The sequence below is a fragment of the Lynx rufus genome, unplaced genomic scaffold (genome assembly GCF_022079265.1).
Source record: "Lynx rufus isolate CCGP_SWC_20201006 ecotype Redwood Valley unplaced genomic scaffold, mLynRuf1.p SCAF_16, whole genome shotgun sequence".
NCBI classification, from domain to species: Eukaryota; Metazoa; Chordata; class Mammalia; order Carnivora; family Felidae; genus Lynx; species Lynx rufus.
In genome coordinates, this window is record NW_025814830.1 from 11,596,998 (window position 1) to 11,616,998 (window position 20,001).

The window sequence follows — 20,001 nt, forward strand, 5'->3', positions numbered from 1 at the left end:
GACCGCGAGATCGTGACCTGGCTGAAGTCGGACGCTCAACCGACTGCGCCACCCAGGCGCCCCTATGTATTCACTTTAATACAAAATTAAAATTGTAATTTTAATTGTACAAGCGTAAGAGTCTGCATAACTCCTCTTAGGCCCTCGAGAACACAAATGGATCTCTCCTCTCCTGCTCCACACCCTTCTCTGGCTCTCCAGTGCTCTCTGTGATCCAAATTGAGCGTCCGTCTATATAGAGAACTCCATTTCCCAGAAGTCTCCTCTCCCGATACCTACATTTCTCGTCATGCGCGAGACCGCCTACTCCTGGATTGTCCTCGGCTCCGCCCACCTACCCGTCTTAGTGCTGACTCTCGCCTTACACCACGGGTCTCCGCTCCCCGCCTCTTGCCCGCTGCCAACTGGTCCAGGCCTCCGCGAGGGGCGTGGCCTCTATGCGATCGTTATGCCTATTGGCTGTCGCGCCGTCGCTGGGGCGTGGCTACGGGAGCCGGGCGGGCACATTTCGAACAGCGGCTGGGGCGGTGGCGGCGGCGGCAGCGGCTGCGGCGGTGAAGGATGCACCCGGCGGGCTTGGCGGCGGCGGGGACGCCCCGGCAGCGTAAGTGGCGTACGTGGCCGGTCGAGGAGATCGGGCGGGCTGGCGGGGGGCGTGGCGGGGCTGCCGCGGCAGTTGGCGAGGTCGCTGCAGGTCGGAGGTCACGGGGTCAGGGATCTAGAGCTTCAGGGTGTGCACAGCGCTAAGATGCCAGGTCCGGGTAGGGGGCGCGTTGGGGTCGCTTCTTCTTTTCTTTAGGAAATTCCTTTGGAAGAAAACTTTGGGCGGGATAATGTGTGGTGTGCAGGAAAAGACGACTTTCATTCATTTGCAGTTAGCGAGCTGCCTTCTCCCCACCCTTCCGTGGCCTCCGGCTGTCGCCCACGCTCCGTAGGACAGCGTTCAAGCCCTTCGTGAGCTCAGAGGGCCATGTTTACTTCTCACATAAGATTTGAACCTATATATCTTAGACTGTTCACCCCCTCTTCCCGTTTTTCTTAATTTGTATCTCTCTTTAAGTTCTTCTTCATCTCCGTGACTGTGCGTACATCTCATTTATTCTTTCAGCATGTCCTGCCTCAGCTCCCCTTGTGCCAGGCCCTTTGCTGGAATTTGGGTACCTGGTAGTAACTAGCATAGCACTAGTCCTTGTTAACTTACAACTCAGAGTTTAGTGGTGAGGCAGACACTAAACTCGGAACAAGCAAGTCAGCAAGAAAATCTGGGGAGTACTTAGGGCTGTAAAGGGAATAATCCAGGATGTGATGGGGGTTCAGAGGCACCATGTGCTCATTCCTGTCTTCAACCTTAATAATGATAAGGTGCCTGGCTGGCTCTGTGGTGGGTGTTGCCAGGGCCACAGCAGTGCCCAGACAGCCTTGGTTCCTGTCCTCATGCACTACCAGTAGAAAGCAGAAGACAGCGGCAGTTTAGAGTGATGGTAACCTGATGGGGGAAGCACAGGCAGAGGGGTCAGGGCCGGGATGGAGGGATTGTGGTAGTCCACGTAAGGCGTGTGACCCAGGCTGGGCGTGTCAGTGATGCCTCCTGAAAGAGGTATGTCTTGTGAGGAATTCGACCGGAGAAGGGGATTTGTGGTGGGAAGGAAAAGCGTTGGAAGCTTGCACCCAGTAAACAAGTGGACAAATGTATATATAGTTAGCAAATGTGGTAAATGCTCAGAAGGGAAAAAAGAACGCTGGGTATTATGAGAACAAGGTGAGGCTGGTGCTTTCTACTGAGGAGTGAGGAAGGTCTCTGCAAAGGAAACACTTGAGCTGAGGCCTGAGTGCTCTTTTGGCAGGTGTTAATCGTGGGCAGATGTTCCAAAGGGATAGCCGTGCATGTTCAAAAGTCTGTGTGGGCCAGGAGCTTGGCAGAGTCAGGGCCCGAGAGGCCAGTGCGACTGGGCACTGTGAGCCCCAGGAGAGGTAGCAAACCAGGGTGGTTGGCGTAGCTGGGTCATGCGTGTGGCTTTTATTCTCAGCACAGTGGGGACTGATCTTCAGCAGCGGACATGAAATATTCTTTTGCGTTTAAAATCTGGCTGCTGACGGAGAGAAGGTCGGTGGGGCAAGAATAGGCAGGGGGACCTGGTAGGAGGACATCTAAGTCAGGCTCAAGATGACAGGGTCTGAAAAGGGAGGATAAGCACCGAGCCACAGTGGGCGAGAACCAGCAACTAGTCGGTTGGATGTCAGAAAGAAGGGGAGTCAGGGGCTTGGACACTGACGTGAGGCCCCAGGGGCAGCCAGAGGGCATGGTCAGGAACTGGCCACACACGGATGTGGAGCCAGGAGAGAAGTGGCAACTGGAGACAGAGCCCAGGGCCCGAGGCACATGTGGGTGGGTGGGGTTGCTCTAGGTGAGAGGCAAAGCCAGAAGGTGGAAAATGTGGCCACATGTTTCAGAGAGCTGAAAATAAGCCAAGGCTGGAGAGGGACCCATCCCGAGACCGTCAGCTCCGCAAATGCAGGAGTTTTTGTCGTTTTGATTAATTTTTTTAAGTTTATTTATTTTGAGAGACAGAGTGGGGGAGGGGCAGAGAGAGAAAGAATCCCTAGCAGGCTCTGCGCTGTCAGCACAGAGTCCAGAGTGGGGCCCAAACCCGTGAACTGTGAGATCATGACCTGAGCCAAAACCAAGAGTCAGACGCTTATCCGACTGCGCTACCCAGGTGCCCCAGGAGTTTTTGTCATTTTGATCATTGCTATATCCACCATGCCTGCAGCAGAGCCTAAGACATAGGGGTGCTCAGGAGGTGTTTGTGGGGCTCAGGAAAGAGAAGGAGTTAGGTACAGTGTCTCAGAAACCAAGGGAGCAGAGAGTTGGAGATTGGCATTTGGGATAGTGGCATCGAATGCTTCCGACGGCCTGGGTCGGATGACAGTGGCTAACAGTCTTGGCCCGGCAGTGCAGAGGGGTTTTTAGGAGGCTAGTGGGGCCAGAAGCCCAAATATCAAAGGCTTGGGGAGTGATGGGGAGGGAAGAAGGGCTTGCACCAAAACTTTCAGAAGTGGGAGAGGGGAAAGGAGAGTGGGCCTTGGGGATAAGGGGCCAGGCCAGTGCCGCTTGCTGTGGGATTGAGCACACCTGGGTCTGTTTTCAGGCTGCAGATAACTGAGAGGAAGAGTTGAGGGACTAGTAATCCATAACAGGTGACAGGAATTGACACTTTTTACGTGCCAGGCCAGGAGCTGAGGAGTCTATAAGTGTCCCTTGGCCTTGGGCCATTGACTCTTCTACAGAAGAGAGAACTGAGGTGCAAAGCCAGGACACAGATTATTGGATTCCTCTCCCCCATCCCATTGTAACCCTCTTACCCTTTCCCTGTGCCCACAAGGGCGCCTGGCACATAGGGGGAGCTCCGTAAGTATCTGCTGTGGTGGCATTGCTTGCGGTTGAGGAGCTGGGGCCCCAGAACCAGAGTGCTGGGTTCAAATCCGCCCTCTCCATATTCCCCTTCTCTTCCCTCTTCTTTACCCTACCCTAACTAAGCCCACCTCCAGCAGGCCCCATCCCTACCCCCTCCAGAATCTGGCCAGAAGCAGCCCATCCCCCTCCCCATCACTGTCCCACCCCTCCATCCCGATTCCCACCCTGCTCCCATGCCTCTCCCTCCTCCCCTCTTCCTGCCTCCCACCCCAGTCTGTTCCCCACAGGAAGCCAGAGGGACTTTTTCCAGACCTGACACCCGGCTCTGCTTCATACTGTCTGAGTGACTTTGGGCAAGGGCCTGAACTTCTCTGGGGCTCGCTTTTCCTGTCTGTCAAATGGGGACAGTGATAGCACTGGCACAAAGTGGGGCTGCCGTGAGGACTGAATGAGTTCATCCGCAGTGCTGAGCACACAGCCTGGTATGTGCTGAGTGCTGGTGCGTGGTTCACTTACTGTCCTAGCTATCAGGCCCGCCTGGGCTAGACTCTTGCTCTGTCACTCACTCAGTGTGGCCCTTTGCACAAGTCACTTCCCCTGTCTGAGCCTCGGTTACCACATCCGTGACGTGGAGATAGCCTCTTACTTCGCAGGGGTTTTGTCAGGCACCTGCCCTAGCCCCGTGTTAGGGGCGAGGGGTTCATGCATGAACAAGACGAAGTTCCGCCCCTTGGAGGCACACATTTTAGTGGGGAGACAGTGAACAAAATAAAACAGCTAATATGTCAGCCGGCGCTGACTTCTCGATGTAAGTGAAGCAGGGAAGGGGGTGGGCGGCAGGGGATGTCCCTGCTGCCAAGGGACATGCGGTTGTAGACAGGATGGTCGGGTGGGAAGGCACCACAGAGCCAAGACCTGGCGGAGGGGAGGGGGGAAGCATCCAGTCAGAGGAACGGCTGGAGCAGAGGCCGTGAGGTGGGAGCGGGCCTGGTGTTTCCGGTGAACATTGAAGCCCGTGTGGCCGGAGCGAACAAGTGAAGGAGGGCATGAAGGGAGACACAGAGACCTTGTTGGTAAAAGGCTTGGTACAGGATTCTGTACGCAGCAGGCCAAGTACATAGTAGCCATCAACGTATCGTCACTGTTATTTGGATGGACACATGACGGGCAGACAGAGCCTGCCTGCACTTGACTGGGTGGCCCATCTGACACCAAAACCAGCACCTCACTGCCGCGAGAGGAGAGCACCTGCAGAATGAGTGAGGCTCCCCACTCTTCCCCTGCAGCGTCAAAGCGGAGGATCCCGGTGTCCCAGCCGGGCATGGCTGACCCCCACCAGCTTTTCGATGACACAAGTTCAGCCCAGAGCCGGGGCTATGGGGCCCAACGGGCACCTGGAGGCCTGGGCTACGCGCCAGCCTCTGCATCGCCCCAGGAGGCCTTCCTGGCCGATCCTGTGTCCAACATGGCCATGGCCTACGGGAGCAGCCTGGCCGCACAGGGCAAGGAGCTGGTGGATAAGAACGTGAGTTCTGGGCTGGTGGGCGTCGGGGGAAGGCGGGGGCCATGAGGCCGGGGCTTCAGGCTTGGGCTCTCCCTCCCCCCAGATTGACCGCTTCATCCCCGTCACCAAGCTCAAGTATTACTTTGCCGTGGACACCATGTACGTGGGCAAGAAGCTAGGCCTGCTCTTCTTCCCCTACCTGCACCAGGTCAGCACTGCCTCCACCGAGGGGAACACGGTCTGAGGAGGGAGGGCCTCCGGGTGGGGGTGGAGGGTACAGGGTGAGTCAGAGGCCGGCCGGTGTGAGGGAGGGGCAGGCTGGGTGGGTTTGCCTCAAGGGAGGGTCTGGAGGCCGTGCAGGAGCCCAGCTCTGGGGGTCCTGCTGCTCCCCCCACTCTCCCCACAGGACTGGGAAGTACAGTACCAGCAGGACACACCAGTCGCCCCCCGCTTTGACGTCAATGCTCCTGACCTCTACATTCCAGGTTTCACCCTCCCCGTCACTGCCCGGCACCCTCCTCCCTCTGGGTGGGCACATCTAGGGCAGAGGTTTAGGTGCCTAGTGGCCCAGGATGGTCCGTCTTCCTCTGACCCGTGTCTGTGTGTCTGCCTCCCACAGCTATGGCTTTCATCACCTATGTCTTGGTGGCTGGCCTGGCGCTGGGGACCCAGGATAGGTAAGGGAGGCCTGGAGTAGGCAGAGTGGGGTGAGGGCTGGGGGGCTGAGGGGCAGTCAGGAAGGTGTCTTGGATCTCCTCTCTCAGGGCAGCCCCACCGTGCTCCCAGTCAGCCTGGCGCAGGGCCCTTGGTGTCGCCCTCAGAGTCAGCCTGCCCTCCTCCCTCGCTTTCCACCCATGTGTAGCCTATCACCACACCTGTAGTGGGCAACTCTAACTCCATCCTCCTTCTTAGCCTCCATCACCAGATCACGCTTGTCCTCACTGCCTCCTAACCAGCTTGCCCTGCCCACATCCCCTCGGCAACGGCTAAAGGTGTTGTTGGGATGCGGGCCTGGCCAAGTCCCACCCTGCTCAGAAGCTGCCCGTAGCTCTCCCCTCCCCAGATCAAGCCCTGGCACCTTAGTCTGGCACTCCACGGCCTCCACACAGCCTCGCTCTGCCCCTCCTCGTTCTGCTGTGCCACTCTGGGCCTCTTTCCATCCTCCAGAGGGCCTGGTGCTGCCTCTCCGGGGCCTTTACTCAGGAGTATGTTACTTTCCTGCGTCACCTGCTCAGCACCTGCTCGCTTGCTACTCTGATGGCGCTTACTCGGGGAAGCCTTTCCGTCCCCCAGCCTGGGCCAAGCCCCCACCTCTTGCTCATAGGCCCCAGTTCATTTCTTTTGTGGCATCAAAAACAATTGTCATTAGAATCCATTAATTGTTGAGGCACTGGGGATATGGCAGAGACCATGGCCCTTCTTCCCCAGTCAGCTGCTTATTCCTTCAGGCCTCAGCTCAGGTATCCTCTCCTCTGGGAAGCCTTCTCTGATACTTTCTCCCAGCTGGGTCCAGCAACTCCCCTGCCCTGTGCTTCCCTCATCCCAGCCCTCGCTTCTCCGGGCTGTCACTGAGGACAGGTCAGCCTTCCCTGGAATGACATTTCCATGCGGGCAGGGTCCAGATCCATCTTGGTCACTGTTGAGTCTCTAGACCCACCCAACACAGGCTGTCTGCAGGTGGATCCTCTGGGAGGGTGGGAGCCGGTCAGCCAAGTGACAGAGCTTGGTGCCGGCAGGTTCTCCCCAGACCTCCTGGGGCTGCAGGCGAGCTCTGCGCTGGCCTGGCTGACATTGGAGGTGCTGGCCATCCTGCTCAGTCTCTACCTGGTCACTGTCAACACCGACCTCACCACTATCGATCTGGTGGCCTTCTTGGGCTACAAATATGTTGGGTAAGTACCCCTCCCCCTTCCCCCCTGCCAGCCCCAGCCCTGAGCCCTCTCCCTCAGACCCGCCTTCCCCTCTCCTCCCAGGATGATTGGCGGGGTCCTTATGGGCCTGCTCTTTGGGAAGATTGGCTACTACCTGGTGCTGGGCTGGTGCTGCGTGTCTATCTTTGTGTTCATGGTGAGCTGGGGTTCAGGGGAGGAAGAGGCTTGAGGGCACAAGCCCTCAGAGTTGGGGTCCCCTGGAGGCATCCAAGCAGAGGATGTCAGGTTGGGAATTGATACAAGAGGCACATTGCTGCACTGAGCAGCCTTGGAGTGGCTACCCGAGCCTGGGAGTCAGGAGAGCTTCCTGGAAGAGGGGGTGTCCAAGCTGGGCCTGAAGGAAGAGAAGGAGCCCCGCTGGGCTGTTAAAGTGGGCTCTTGCCCTCACTCCACACTCCTTACATGGTGGGCTTTCCTGCCAGAGCGTCTGTTAGGATGAAAAAAGTTTCAGTACCCCTGGCAGTAGCTTCTCTGGGTCCCAGGCAAATCACTTCCCCTCTTTAACCTTGTTTCCCCTTTTGTAAAAAGGGGAATAATTGCATCTCAGGGTACTGGGAGGATGCAGTGTGAGCATATGTGAGGAGCAGAGGGCAAAAACTGGCCAAGTCTGACCCTCAGATAAACTTTGACTTAGATGTCATTATTTAAAAGTTTTTTTTTTTTTTTTAAAAAAAAGCATCCTGGCTTGTGTTGAAAAATTGTCCTCGGGCCAACATAAGCCGGTGGCAGCAGCCGTGGCTGAGCCCAGCCACCTCTTCAGGCAGGGTGTGCCCCACGAAGTCCCCATCTCACTCAGGGGACTCTCCTGCCGTTGGAGTTTGGAACCCTCACGTTTTCTCACAAGGCTTGGGTAGGAGGAAGTCCTCGCCATCTGTTTGGAGGTTTGGGGGGAACCCGGGCTCCCCACGAGCAGAAACTTGAGCCCAGCCACCCCCGTGGAGGAAGAGAGGCAGGGCTTGGAAGTACACCCAGGCGCCCCGCCCTGGCCGACGACTCAGGGTGAACCCCCTCCCGCCCCAGATCCGGACGCTGCGGCTGAAGATCCTGGCGGAGGCAGCGGCCGAGGGGGTCCCGGTGCGCGGCGCCAGGAACCAGCTGCGCATGTACCTGACCATGGCCGTGGCGGCGGCGCAGCCCCTGCTCATGTACTGGCTCACCTTCCACCTGGTGCGGTGAGGGCGACCCGGCCCCCGCCTCCAGCTGCTGCTCCGGGCGGCCGCGCCCGCCTCCCCTCTGCCCGTCGCCCCCGGGGGCCCCGCCCCCGCCCTGGCACCGGCGCTGCCCCCCTCCCGAGACCCCGCCCCCTCCCCTCGCCGAGGTGCTGAGATCTCCAGCTGCACAGGCCGCCCCGCAGTGCGGCCGCTGTTCAGGAAACAATAAACCGTGATGGGCACGGCGTGGGCGGCCTCTCCTTGGCGGCGCGCGCGGCTGCCCGGCAGGGGGCAGGCCAGGCCGGGGCAGGGGGACGGGCGGGCGGGGCGGGGCCGGCACACCACAGCACCTCGAGACCGGAAGGCGGCCTTCCGGCCGAGAAAAGGTTTAATGAGACCCCCGCCCAGGTGGGTCAGTGAGGAGCCTCTTTCTTCGCCTTTTCTTTCTTCTTCTGCTTTTTCACCTTGGGCTTCTTGACCTTGCCGGCTGTGCTTTTGTGCTTGTCCGACGCGGCAGCGTGAGGCTGTGGGGCCGAGGGCGGTGGGGATGGGAGAGGAGAGAGACGGTTCCACCGGTGGAACGATCGCCCGGCGTGTGGGCCGGGACTCTGCCCTCACCTGGAATGCCGGTGGGAGCGGGGAAAGCCTCTTACCTTTGCTTCCACGTCCGAGTCGCCGGAGCTGCTGCTGCTGCCTGAGTCTGAGGAGCTGCGGTGACCGTGGCCATGCTAGTTGGAGGCAGGACAGTGAGGCCAGGACCCCTTACCCCGCCCCCAGGTTGGAAGCCCCAACGCTCGCGGGACCCTGGGTTCAAAGGCAACACCCCACCTTCACGCCGGGAGGCGCGTGCCTGGTCCTGAGGTGACTTACCTTCGGTTTATCTGCCGCCCCGGCCTCTGACGGGCCCTGAACTTTGGGGGTGCTGTGTTTGTGGTCTCCCACCTGGGCTGTCCCCTGTGGCTTCTTGGAGGTGGAGTCCAGGGCTGTGGAGAGAGAAGTCGGGTGGGCTGGGCCAGGCGAAGGAGATGCGCCCTTGGAGGAGGTTTCTGGGTTTCCATCTGGCCCCCTGCCCCTCAAACTCCCCACCTCCCAGGAGCGCACCTGCAGCCAGGTCGAACTCCATGGTGAGAGAAGGTATGTGGGGAGCGCCAGGAGGGCCTTTGTAGTGCCAGGAGGGCAGAGGGAGGGGTGTGGGGAGGAGCATGGGAGCTGCCTGCCCTAGGACTTCTGCGGAGCCCCACCCAGCCTTGTTCAGAGTCCTTAGCCTTGACTCACAGCCCCTCCCCAGGACCACTCAACTTTTTCTCTGTGGGAAATGGGGATTTCCTCAGTTAATTGTTGTATTTCCACCCCACCTGGTGGACTTGGCAAGTGAGGGGGGACTGTGTGGATGGGTTTGGGAGGGCAGTGTATGAGCAGCTAGCTGTAGACTTCTGGGGAGGGGGCTAGAACTGTCATCTGCTTCCCTCAAAAGGGTCAGATGCCTGCTTTTGAAGGAACGAGAGGGAGGGTGCCTCCCCATGCCCTATGTCCCGTCATAATGCTAACACTCCCTGTGTACTTACCACATGCCAAGCACTGTTCCAAAGGTTTCACACTCATGAAGTCACTTTCAACAACCCCTGGATGGATGGCTCTGTGAGCAGCAGTGTCCAAAGGGGTGAAGAGCATGAACTTGGAATAAGCCTGCTGGATTCGAAGCCCCACTGTACCACTTAGTAGTGGTGTGAGCTCAGGAAAGTTGCTTTGCCTCCCTGTGCCTCGGTTTCCTCATCTGTAAATGGCAGCTACCATATGGGGTTATAGTAAGGATCAAAAAGATTAGTTTCCTATGACTGTGCCTGGCACAGAGTAAGTGCTTGTAAAATAATGTTTTGGTTTGTTCGGTTAAAAGGTGGGTATTGTTATTATCCCTGTTTTACAGATGAGAAAACCGAGGGACCAAACATTGAAGTAAGATGATGAACGGCAATGTAGTACGAATGGGCTAGAAGTGGGGTTCACACCCAGACAGTGTGGCTCACGGCCAAGGCTCTGCCTGGTTCCTGTGGCTCACCTGGTGAACGCTCAGGGGAAGGGACAGCCCCTGAATCCAGTCTGCCCTCCTCGCGCCGGGCCTGGCCAGTCGGTCCGAGGGCGAAGCCGGGAGACCTGAGCCATCTGCTCCCATTGCTGTGAGGCTAAGTGTCCTTGCGGGTCCCTCCCTGGCCCAGCCCTGCCACCAGGAGCTGGGCTGCCATACCTGCAGGAGCGGGCAGGCAGGGCTGGCATCCAGGTGGCAGTGATGACTGAGGCCCGGGGATGATGATGAACGGGGGGCGATCAGCCTTGTGCACGGCGGCCTCTGCTCCGGAGTGGGTTCCTCAGAGGCCTGCTCTCACTGCCGGCTCCACGTTGCCCGTCCCTTTAACCTCTTTCCCCTGCTTGATGGTCAGCATAGTCCTTGCTTACTTCTATCTGGAGTTATCCTTATTCTCAGTTCCTTCATCGTGTATCTGTTGAGTATCTACTATGTGCCTGGCGCAGTCCAAGTGCTGGGGATACGGAGGTAACAAAACCAAAAATTCCAGCCTCATGGAATTGACATTCCAGTGGGGGAAACAAAGTAAAATGTACAGAATGTTGATTTTTTTTTTTAATGTTTGAGAGAGAGAACAGTGTGAGCAGGGGAGGGACAGAGAGAGGGAGACGCAGAATCCGAAGCAGGCTCCAGGCCCCAAGCTGTCAGCACAGAGCCTGACACGAGGCTCGAACTCACAAGCAGTGAGATCATAACCTGAGCCGAAGTCGGACGCCCAACCGACTGAGCCACCCAAGGCGCCCCGTAAAATGTACAGAATGTTAGAAACAAATGGAAACTAAGATGTCCCATCAGCTGGTAAATGGACATAAAATGTATCTATACTGGGATGTTACTCAGCCATAAAAAGGAATGAACTGACATATACCGCATCACACGTGAAGCTCAAAAACATGCGAGGTGAGAGGTGCCAGACACAAGAGACTACGTATTGTAGGATGTCACTCATGGGAAGTGTTCCGAGAAGGGCTATTGAGACGGCAGGTTAGGCATTGCTGGGAGCTAGCTGCGTGGAGAACGGGGACTGACTTTGTAACTGAGCGTGAGAGATCTTATTGGGGTGGGGATGAAAACACGTTCTAAAACTGACTGATGGTGATAATTGCACCACTTGGTAAAATTATTAAAAACCACTGAGGTGCACATTTGAAATGGGTGAGTTTTATGTAACTCACACCTCGATAAAGCTACGTTTTACAAAGTAATATGTGCTAAGAAGAAAAATGCTGCTAAAAAGGGGGCTAGGTAATAACTATATGGTCTGTTGGGAAGAGGCTGGATTTCAGATAAGAGTTAACAGGGAACGCTTTGAGTAAAGATCTGGATGAGGAGGTAAGCAAATGCAAGCACATTAAGTGTTGTAGGCAGCAGGAATGGTAAGTGCAAAGGTCCTGAGGCAGGAATGTACCTGTGTGATGAAGAGCTGCAAGGAGTTCAGAATGGCAGTGAGAATGGAGGGGGAAATGTAGGTCAGGAGGGATGGACAGTGGGGGGACTCGTACATCAAAGATCTTTGATCTTTGAGTGAGAAGAGGTGGTGAATCATGATTGTGGCTTTGCCCACAACTAGATGCAGGATATGAGAAAAAAATGTTTCTCCAGGCAAAACGTAAATTCCACGTGGGTTGGAGACCTTGTCTGCTTTGCTCAGCACCCAGAAAGGGTGCGTGCTGTCATTTGGTGAATTAGCGAGGTTACCTGATGCCAGGCACTCTACTAATGCGATGGCAGGTTACAGCAGGCAGAGTGGCTATGAGCGTGGGTTGTGGAGGTCAGTCTGCTCACAGGTGAGTCCTCACTCTCTCTTCTTGCTCTGTGGACAATTAAGTCCACCACTCTGCCTGTTCTGCCCTCTGTACGGTGGAAGACTTCCCTCGGAAAGTGATGGTTTTGCCTGGCACAAGGTAAGTAGATGCTCAATAAACGGCAGTTTGTATTATTCACAAACACAATCTCCTAAGATTACTCATTAAACTGGCAGTAGGATCCCATGTTCTATATGAGGCAGTTGAACCTCAAAAAGATGGTTTTACACCCAACGACACTGAGCTAGTAGGTTGCAGAGCAGTAGTGGGAGGCCTTCCAGACACAAGATGAAGTGGCTGGCTTTTTACTACTTTGCTAAGATTGTGGGGAGGGTGAGTGGCTCTGGGGAAGGGCACGGCCTAATCCTCCAAGTTCCCCTCTGTTCACTCCTGACTGTATTGTACTAACTGTATTGTAGTTAGGGTGTGGAAAAGAGCAGAAAGCGTTAACGAGATAGCTTCACTTTTCTCTCCCACAGAATCACTCAGGGACCCGGGCTCCTTCCTCTGTCCTGTATCCTTCCAGGGATGCCCTTGGACATACAGGGAAGCTGGCTTCCATCACTGGGTTGTTGGGAAGGGGAAGGGCAAATGGAGGGCACACCAACTCCTTTAAGGACCTCACTCGGAAATAGCACATGTCCCTCTTGCCAGGTCAGACACATGGTCACGTCTAGCTGCAGGGGAGACTATGATGATCTCCCAGCTCCTAGCTGGGTAGCCATGTACCGAGGTAAAACCTGGGGACTTTCCTGGAAGAAAGAGGGAAAACAGACGCGGGATCCTGTCACTACTCCCTACTGGTGGCAGTGAATATACACTTACTCCCTTGCTTTAACCCAGAAGATCGACAAATGGACACCAGATTAAAGCCTGGAAGGTGAACACAAATGCCTGATGAGAAACAGGTGAGGGCTAAAGATTGTCCTGCTTCTGAGAAAATAATCCCTCCATTCAGTATTTGTGTACCATGCTAACAGGTGCGGGGACAGTAGCTTATGTCTCCCCTGGCCCTGCCTGCCCCTGATCTCTTAACAGCTCTGCCCTCCTGTGTTTCCACATTATTTCTGCCTAAAATGACTTGGTTCTGAGGGCGCAAGCAACCCCTTCTTTGTAGGAAAAAGGGACTTGTGTCCCCAACTGTCCTGCAATATGGTCATTCACTACTAAATCAGCTTACCCTTCCTCTAACATTTCTCCAGCTGACATTCTTTGGAGAGTCACGGAGGCCCTAAAGCTTTTATTTAATCACTGCAATTTATGAAGAGGTTGCTGGATGCCAACTTTAGTGGCCAGGGAAGCCAAGGGGGAGTGGGCTGCTGGGATACGGTCCTCCGTGGGGGTCCTGTGCTCCTCATCTGAGGACTGACCTTGCTCATTGGAAAAGTTAACTGCTGTGCAAGGTCTGCTTTCATCTCTTCCCTGAAATTGACATGAACAGAGTGTCCTGGTGCTATAAACATCATAATTCCTGTTCTGGAATATTTTCTTTGAACTTAACCACATCCCAGGAGATGGAGGACTTTAAGCACACAGTATGTAGAGACTGTTTACTTTCCCACAGAAGTGCTGCACTGGCCCTGTACATTCTGGAAAACTAATGATCAGAACATCTTGATGGGCCACCCTTTGGGATGTGCCAAGGGGCTGACAGCCCGGCCAGGGAAAGCCAGGCTTGGCCACCACTCAGCTGACTGTTGTGTCTGGGATTTGATTTCACTCTATTTGCAAGCTAGTAAGTCAGCCTGTAACTGTTTCCAAAATGCTGGCAGAAGCCTTGAGATTCCTGGGTCAGTGACAAAAGGCTTTATTACGGCAAGCAGCTTAAAGCATCAGCTTGTGTCGGGTCCTTTGCCCGATGGGGGCAATGAGTTGCATTACAAGAGCAGAGCTTGGGGAACCTTCTGCTTCACAGGAAGCAGCAAGCAAGCCTGCTCTTTGTCCTAGAGGGAGCCATTACCTCATCCCGAAAGGCACTCCCTGCAAACCCAACCCTGAGAAGTGGCCCAGGTAACCAGCTGGCAGGGTCACATATTCTTGGCACGCCCAGGAAGCCTTGTAGCTGCATGAGACACACCTCTCCTGACAAGCCACCCCTCCTGGCTCCTGGTGAATTTTCACACGAGTATGCCACCCTGATTAATCATCTAACAGAACCCAAGATCGAATCACTGTTTGTCTCACGCAGCATTTAAAGCAATCTCAACAAGACTCCAAGCAGCGGTGAGTCCTGTTGATAGGAGGCCGGCCTGTCGTCGAGCCTCCAGCTGTGAATCAGCAGGGCCTACGTCAGGATGGAGTCCAACACTAATCTTATCCATTAGGATCCACCCGAGGGACTTCAGACTGACCTCGGTTCTTTGGCGTCATTACCAATTACAAGGCCCAAAAGCAACCCTTGTGCCCAATGGGGAGACCTGGCTCGTTCTTTCCCACATGTCAACACACGGATTACTGGAGCACAGGGCACTGATTCTGGTTCAGGATTGGCTAAACCTGACTTGGACACCAGCACATGGGCAGTGCCACGGAGTACTGTAGCCTCAATCACTATGTACGGCATAAGCCACGGCTCCCTGGGCATCTGAAGTGTGTGATTTTGTTATCAGCCAGAGTGGAACGAGTCTGTGCAGGTCCGTGTGTTTGTAAACGTGCAGGGTCGGGATCACATTCAGGAGCTGCTGCTGATGGCACCGGGCACAGCAGAATTGCCCAGGACAGGCCACACTGCCAGGTGCAGGGTTGAGCAGGCCAGGTGACTGGCAGGCTGTGGTGTTGGACCTCCAGGACGGAGCACTGGTTGCAGCTCCTACCATCAAGGTCTAAGGTGTTCTGTCCCTGAGGGTTTCCTGTCCAGTAGGTATAAATTTGCTTCTTAATGTTTATTTTTGTGAAAGAGAGACAGAGACAGAGCACGAGCTGGGGAGGAGCAGAGGGAGGAGACACAGAATCAGAAGCAGGCTCCCGGCTCTGAGTTGTCATCGCAGAGCCTGACACAGGGACTGAAGCCATGAGCTGAGATCGTGACCTGAGCTGAAGACGGACGCTTAACTGACTGAGCCCCCCAGGTACCCATGTCCCAGTAGGGATAGCGTCACCTCTTCTATCACCTACTCACACCTTAGACCTTTTGTTTGTAAAGGTCACATGAGAATGAACTAGTAGCATGTTTACAAAGTTACAGCAACGACATGGACCACTGCAGATTTGGCATGCAGGGCACTCAACGACCAAGTGGTCCCAGTCTTCATGATGCAGGACCAGTCATCCCAGGGAGAATCCAAGCAGACTCTTCAAAATTAACTCCAATCTCTGAGGGCTCTTGTGGTCAGCCTGCCCCCCCCCCCAAAGGATGCACCAATCAGGAGGGCTTGACATTAGGGGGGAAAGACGCACCATATGCAGCAGTGAGGAGGAAAGAATCCCAAATTTTCAAAACAGTTTATGTAGCTCCCAGCCCCTTTGACTTGGTCTTTACCCAGGAGATGGCCTAGAAATAATGGTCCCATTCTAGGGACAGCTACAGTCAGTGAACAAATGGCCTTACTAAAGTGTATACACCAGGAGGAGACAGTGACAGGTCTTTGTTGAGTTGATTTTTTAAAAATCCATTCCACCTCTTAGTGATACCAGGAGCCCAAGGATGACAAAGGCTGTGAAATGACCACTGAATGCCTTGGCTACTGGCCCACTGCTGGGCAGCCTTTCCAACAAACATTGTTAGCCAATACTGTTAGCCTGTAGATGGTCCAGAGAGTCGAAAACAGGCACAGTTTAGTTTCAAGGGCCACAGTGGCCCGGCAGGAGTTGACTGACCACACGGGAACAGTGCGATAGTGAGACACCACAGGCAGACCAAGAGGGGTCCAGAGGTCCAATGTAGTCAATCAGCCGGGAGCAAGTGGGGCCGTGGGGGCTTCCCAAACCACGAGACGCATGGGACACATTTCCGCACGAGTCAAGAGTGACAACTTCTGTGTCTTCTGACACAAAAAAACAGTGACACATAAAGAGTACACTGTATGAAAAACCTACAAAAGCTCAACTGGTCTTGATGGTGTTAAAGAGAATTCACTTGATGATCTTCCTACTGCAGAAGAATTACTTTAAAGTGACTCCCAACAGTTTCTTTTAAAATCCAAAAACAACTCTTTTCTTTCACGTGACTCAGTTATGAAGGAGAGACAACTCTTGCTTATGTAGGTGGAAAGGTCCCCTGCTCAGCCAGAGGCATCATTGGACTCAAGGTCCCACACAGGAAGCCAAGAGTGGGTTTGAGGGTGGCACATGGGGTGGCAGGGGGGTGTAGGGGAGAGCTGCTGGCTACTGAGGAGGCAGAGGTGGACACCAGCCCCCTGAAGGAGGCGCCCCTGCTGAGCACTTACTTTGGGCAACCTAATACCTGTGATCTCATGTGGCCCTCACACCCACCCACGGCACAGGTGAGGAAGCCGGAGGTTCAGAGGAGTTGAGCGGCCTGCTCGCTGCTGCACACCTGGAACAGTGGGCGGAGAGTCTCTTCCCAGTTTCAAGGTCCTCTTTGCCTGGACCACAGGCTCTCCCAGAGCTGGGTCCCAATTTATCTGGGACATGCAGGCAGGTTTCAGCTGCTCACCATCATCTCCAAGGCTAGACTGCCAAGCTGCCTAGAATGCTTGGCAGGGAGAGGCCAGAACCAACAAGCAAGGTCTTCCACAAATGAGGAAGGCTTTTGCCCAACTTGCCTCTAAATACATTTCTAAGCCCAACGGGATGCAAGTCTTTACCCTAATGCACAGAATGTGAACTTTTTAGCCTGAGGGGATTTTTAGGAAGGGTGAAGGGAAGGGGACCAAAGCAACTTCCAAAACTGTCACCTCTATCCAGTCCCGGACTGAGGCCCACCTTACCTCCTTGAGTCACCTCCACAGGTAGAAGCCCCAGACCGCCTGCCTGACCCCATGGGTCACCCTGATGCTGCTCCATGCTCAGGACTATATGTTTGGAAGATGGGGAGGAAGGAAGGGCTTCCAGAGTCTAGAGACAGGAAGGGAACACTCACAGGTAGGCACAACTGGGGCCAAGTCTGGAAGCCAAATTCACCCAGGCAGTACCCTGTCTTCATTTCATTGCAGGGGCACGTGGGAGACCTGAGGAAGGTTGCAGAGCTACAGGAAAAGATGAAAACCATGGATGCCAAAGTGACTGGAGTCAAAACCACTCCAATCTCAGGAAGGTCTGTCTTCCCCTGGATAGGATGCATCCTCACTCCCACCCTCCTGTACCCTCAAGGTGTGGATTACAGTTCATAGTGGCTCATTATTTAAAAAATAAAAAAATAAAAATTGGGGCACTGGGGTGCTCAGTCAGTTAAGCGTCTGCCTCTTGACTTTGGCTCAGGTCATGATCTCACGGTTTGTGGGTTCAAGCCCCACATCGGGCTCTGTTCTGACAGTGCAGAGCCTGCTTGGGATTCTCTTTCTCTCCCTCTCACGTGTTCTCTCTCTCTCTCTCTCTCTCAAAACAGATAAATACACTTAAAAAAAATAATTATTAAAAACAAATCAATTCAGTAGGGTATGGCTAGAATTTTTTTTTTTTTTTTAAGTAGGCTTCACCCCCAGGATGGAGCCCAACGCAGGGCTTGAGCTCACAACCCTGAGATCAAGACCTAAGCTGAGATCAGGAGTCAGATGCTCAACCAACTGAGCCACTCAGGCACTCCTTAAAAAGTGAAACAGAATAAGGAAATATCAGAGATTACCACAGGTGGTAAGGCTAAGTGTTTGATCAAATTTTTAAATTTTTAAAAAATGTTTATTTTACTTTTGAGAGAGAGTGAGTGTGAGCAGGGGAGGGGCTGAGAGATGGGGAGACACAGAATCCCAAGCAGGCTCCAGGCTCTGAGTTGTCAGTACAGAGCCTGAGGCAGGGCTCAAACCCACAAACCATAAGATCATGACCTGAGCCAAAGTCAGACGCTTAGCTGACTGGGCCACCCAGGTGCCCCTGTTTGGTCAAATTTTATAGGCATTCAGTTGCAATGTAAGATGCATTTCATTCAGAAAGATCTGAAAGATGAGATTTTTTTTTAAGGAGTTCATTTCTAGAATGGGACATCTTACATAGTATTCTGTGTTAATTTTGGTAGAGTTTAAATCAGCAGTCCCATAAAGAAAAAAAACACTTGCTGAAATTTAAGGGAAGGCCCTTTTTATTAAGCTTGTACATTTTATTCTCTTCCTTTCAGAAGCCTAATAAAAAAAACATTTGTTACTGCTTACTTAAAAAACACACACACACACACAAATCAAAAAACAAAGAAACTATTAAAACATTACTCCTGTGATGGGAAAAGACACTACAGGATTCAAGGTAAGCAAAGAAAACTAATACCTGGGGCAAAGAACTAAACTGAAGAGCAGCCGACTCTGGTTTGGGGCCAGACCACTTGCAACGTGAGACAGAACCCACCTCTGAGAGGGTTTTCGAAGCAGACCCAGCCGGGAGACCAGGAAGCAGCCCTCTTACCTTCTGGAGAAATAAACAGACCCAAAGCCCTAATGATCGCACAAATACAAACCAATCACTCTACTTTAAAAAGCACACACACATTCTGCACTTGTCTCCCCTCCCTTCCCAGGTTCTCTTCATCAACAGGGACACCCGAGGAAGGGCGGCTTCTTGCTGGCAGGGCATTCACAGGACGTAGGTGTTCTTCACCAGCTGCTCCTTGTCGTCCCCAGAGCTCCAGACGGTGCGGAGGGTGCGCTCCTGGTTCCTCCGTGCCACCCGGATCAGGCAGACCACGGAGGCCCCCAGCAGGACGATCAGGACCATCACAAACAGCCCCACCAGGACCACCACTGGGGAGGAGAAAAAGGCCTCAGAACCGGCAGGATGAGAAGGACCACAGCCAGAGCAGGGCAGCACACAGCTCACGAAGGGTAAGGACTGGCAGCCCTTCTGCCAGACCCCCTGTGACTCCCACCTGGGAGGGTGTGGACAATTGGCACTGCCCACCAGGGGAGTCCTCAAGGAATCTCTAGAGTCTGGAGAAGCAGGTTACTGAAAAAAGGAAGCGTCGTGCTATGTGCACACAGAGTGGGTATTTGTGTTCTCTCTGAACAAGGAAACCCCACTTCAACTCTGTATTTTCCTACCACCTTTCAGGGGGGCAGGAGTCCCAAGCCAAAAACTGTGTACCATGATGTAAAAATCACACACCTCTGGCAAGTGTGTGAACATAAAACCCCAAGGTTTTGTGTTCACACGGCACACTGACCAGCTGGAGAAAGATGTGGCCCTGCAGGTGGCTGGGGTGGTTGGTTGCCTATGGAATGAAGTAAGGGTGGAGGCAAGGGCGTATTCGGAGCAGGGCCGGGAGGGGACCCTCATGCTAATTGCCCAGGTAAATTTAACAGTGGTTGCTCCACTGCAGTGTCACTGGTCATTGAAGATGCTTTTTTTCAGGTGGGGCCCGACCTAAAGAATGTGGCCTTCTGTGACAGCTCCCTGGCTCCCTCTCCCCTTCTGGCTACAGAACTGACAGGGGCAATTCTTTCTCTACCCCCAACCTTCCAAACCCGGGCTGTTTTCTGCACCCCCGTGCCTGGCAAACCAGATTCTAGCTTCGCTCCTCCTCTAAAACAGCAGACATGCAGGCCAGGTCAGGGCTCCTTAACAGGGAAATAGGTTGGAAAGAGGTCAAACCAGTGTAGCAGGTCCTTTGTGCAAACACTACCATCCATGACTCAAGCTCACAATCAGAAACAAAAGTGAGAGGAGGCCAGGTGTCTTGTCAGACCAGACTGCTTGGGGACAATAGCATTGGCCCTACCTCGCTCTGCCCACACACAGCAAGGGCTCTGCGGCTTCCTGTCACCAGGGACCAGCTCAGTACACCCCACAGCGGCAAAGTTCCCTCCAAACCTGGAGCCAGTCTCAGGCCCATGTGCAGCAGACCTCACAAGTCTTACAATAATAGTAGGACTTGTCCTCCAGTCACCCTGGGGCTGCTTGGGCGGAGACCGCCTCCCTTCAGCCCCCATTTATTACACTGCATAGTGGGACAAACATCCACCATATGTTCCAAGCTGCCTGACCATTCTCGTGCAGAAACATGACTCTCAACCA

The 20,001-nt window shown here is 54.2% G+C and overlaps 3 protein-coding genes across 6 annotated transcripts in view; 1 reads left to right on the forward strand and 2 right to left on the reverse strand.

Annotated features, from left to right (window-relative positions):
• The first annotated feature begins 513 nt into the window (after positions 1-513).
• Positions 514-8,248, forward strand: YIF1B (Yip1 interacting factor homolog B, membrane trafficking protein). Of its 4 annotated transcripts, none has more exons than XM_047078127.1 (8): positions 514-613; positions 4,702-4,940; positions 5,023-5,127; positions 5,326-5,404; positions 5,539-5,596; positions 6,656-6,811; positions 6,893-6,986; positions 7,871-8,248. In XM_047078127.1, exons 1-8 carry the CDS (start codon positions 562-564, stop codon positions 8,024-8,026), a joined length of 939 nt encoding a protein of 312 aa, XP_046934083.1. In that variant the 5' UTR covers positions 514-561; the 3' UTR covers positions 8,027-8,248. The 4 variants fall into 4 exon arrangements, with proteins under 4 accessions (XP_046934083.1, XP_046934084.1, XP_046934085.1 ...); XM_047078128.1 differs by having other exon boundaries at positions 521-604; XM_047078129.1 differs by lacking the exon at positions 514-613 and adding an exon at positions 1,414-1,597.
• Positions 8,249-8,357: 109 nt separating this feature from the next.
• On the reverse strand, positions 8,358-9,200 carry CUNH19orf33 (chromosome unknown C19orf33 homolog). Its single transcript, XM_047078130.1, has 4 exons — positions 9,103-9,200; positions 8,872-8,984; positions 8,655-8,729; positions 8,358-8,525 (listed from the first exon to the last, which is right to left on the reverse strand). Exons 1-4 carry the CDS (start codon positions 9,122-9,124, stop codon positions 8,415-8,417), a joined length of 321 nt encoding a protein of 106 aa, XP_046934086.1. The 5' UTR covers positions 9,125-9,200; the 3' UTR covers positions 8,358-8,414.
• An 8,856-nt stretch (positions 9,201-18,056) lies between these two features.
• SPINT2 (serine peptidase inhibitor, Kunitz type 2) overlaps positions 18,057-20,001 on the reverse strand; it is a 28,881-nt gene continuing 26,936 nt past the window's right edge. Inside the window, exon 7 of the mRNA XM_047078131.1 lies at positions 18,057-18,731. Within this exon, the coding sequence (XP_046934087.1) occupies positions 18,565-18,731 (167 nt within the window). The 3' untranslated portion in view covers positions 18,057-18,564. The remainder of the gene's footprint in view (positions 18,732-20,001) is intronic.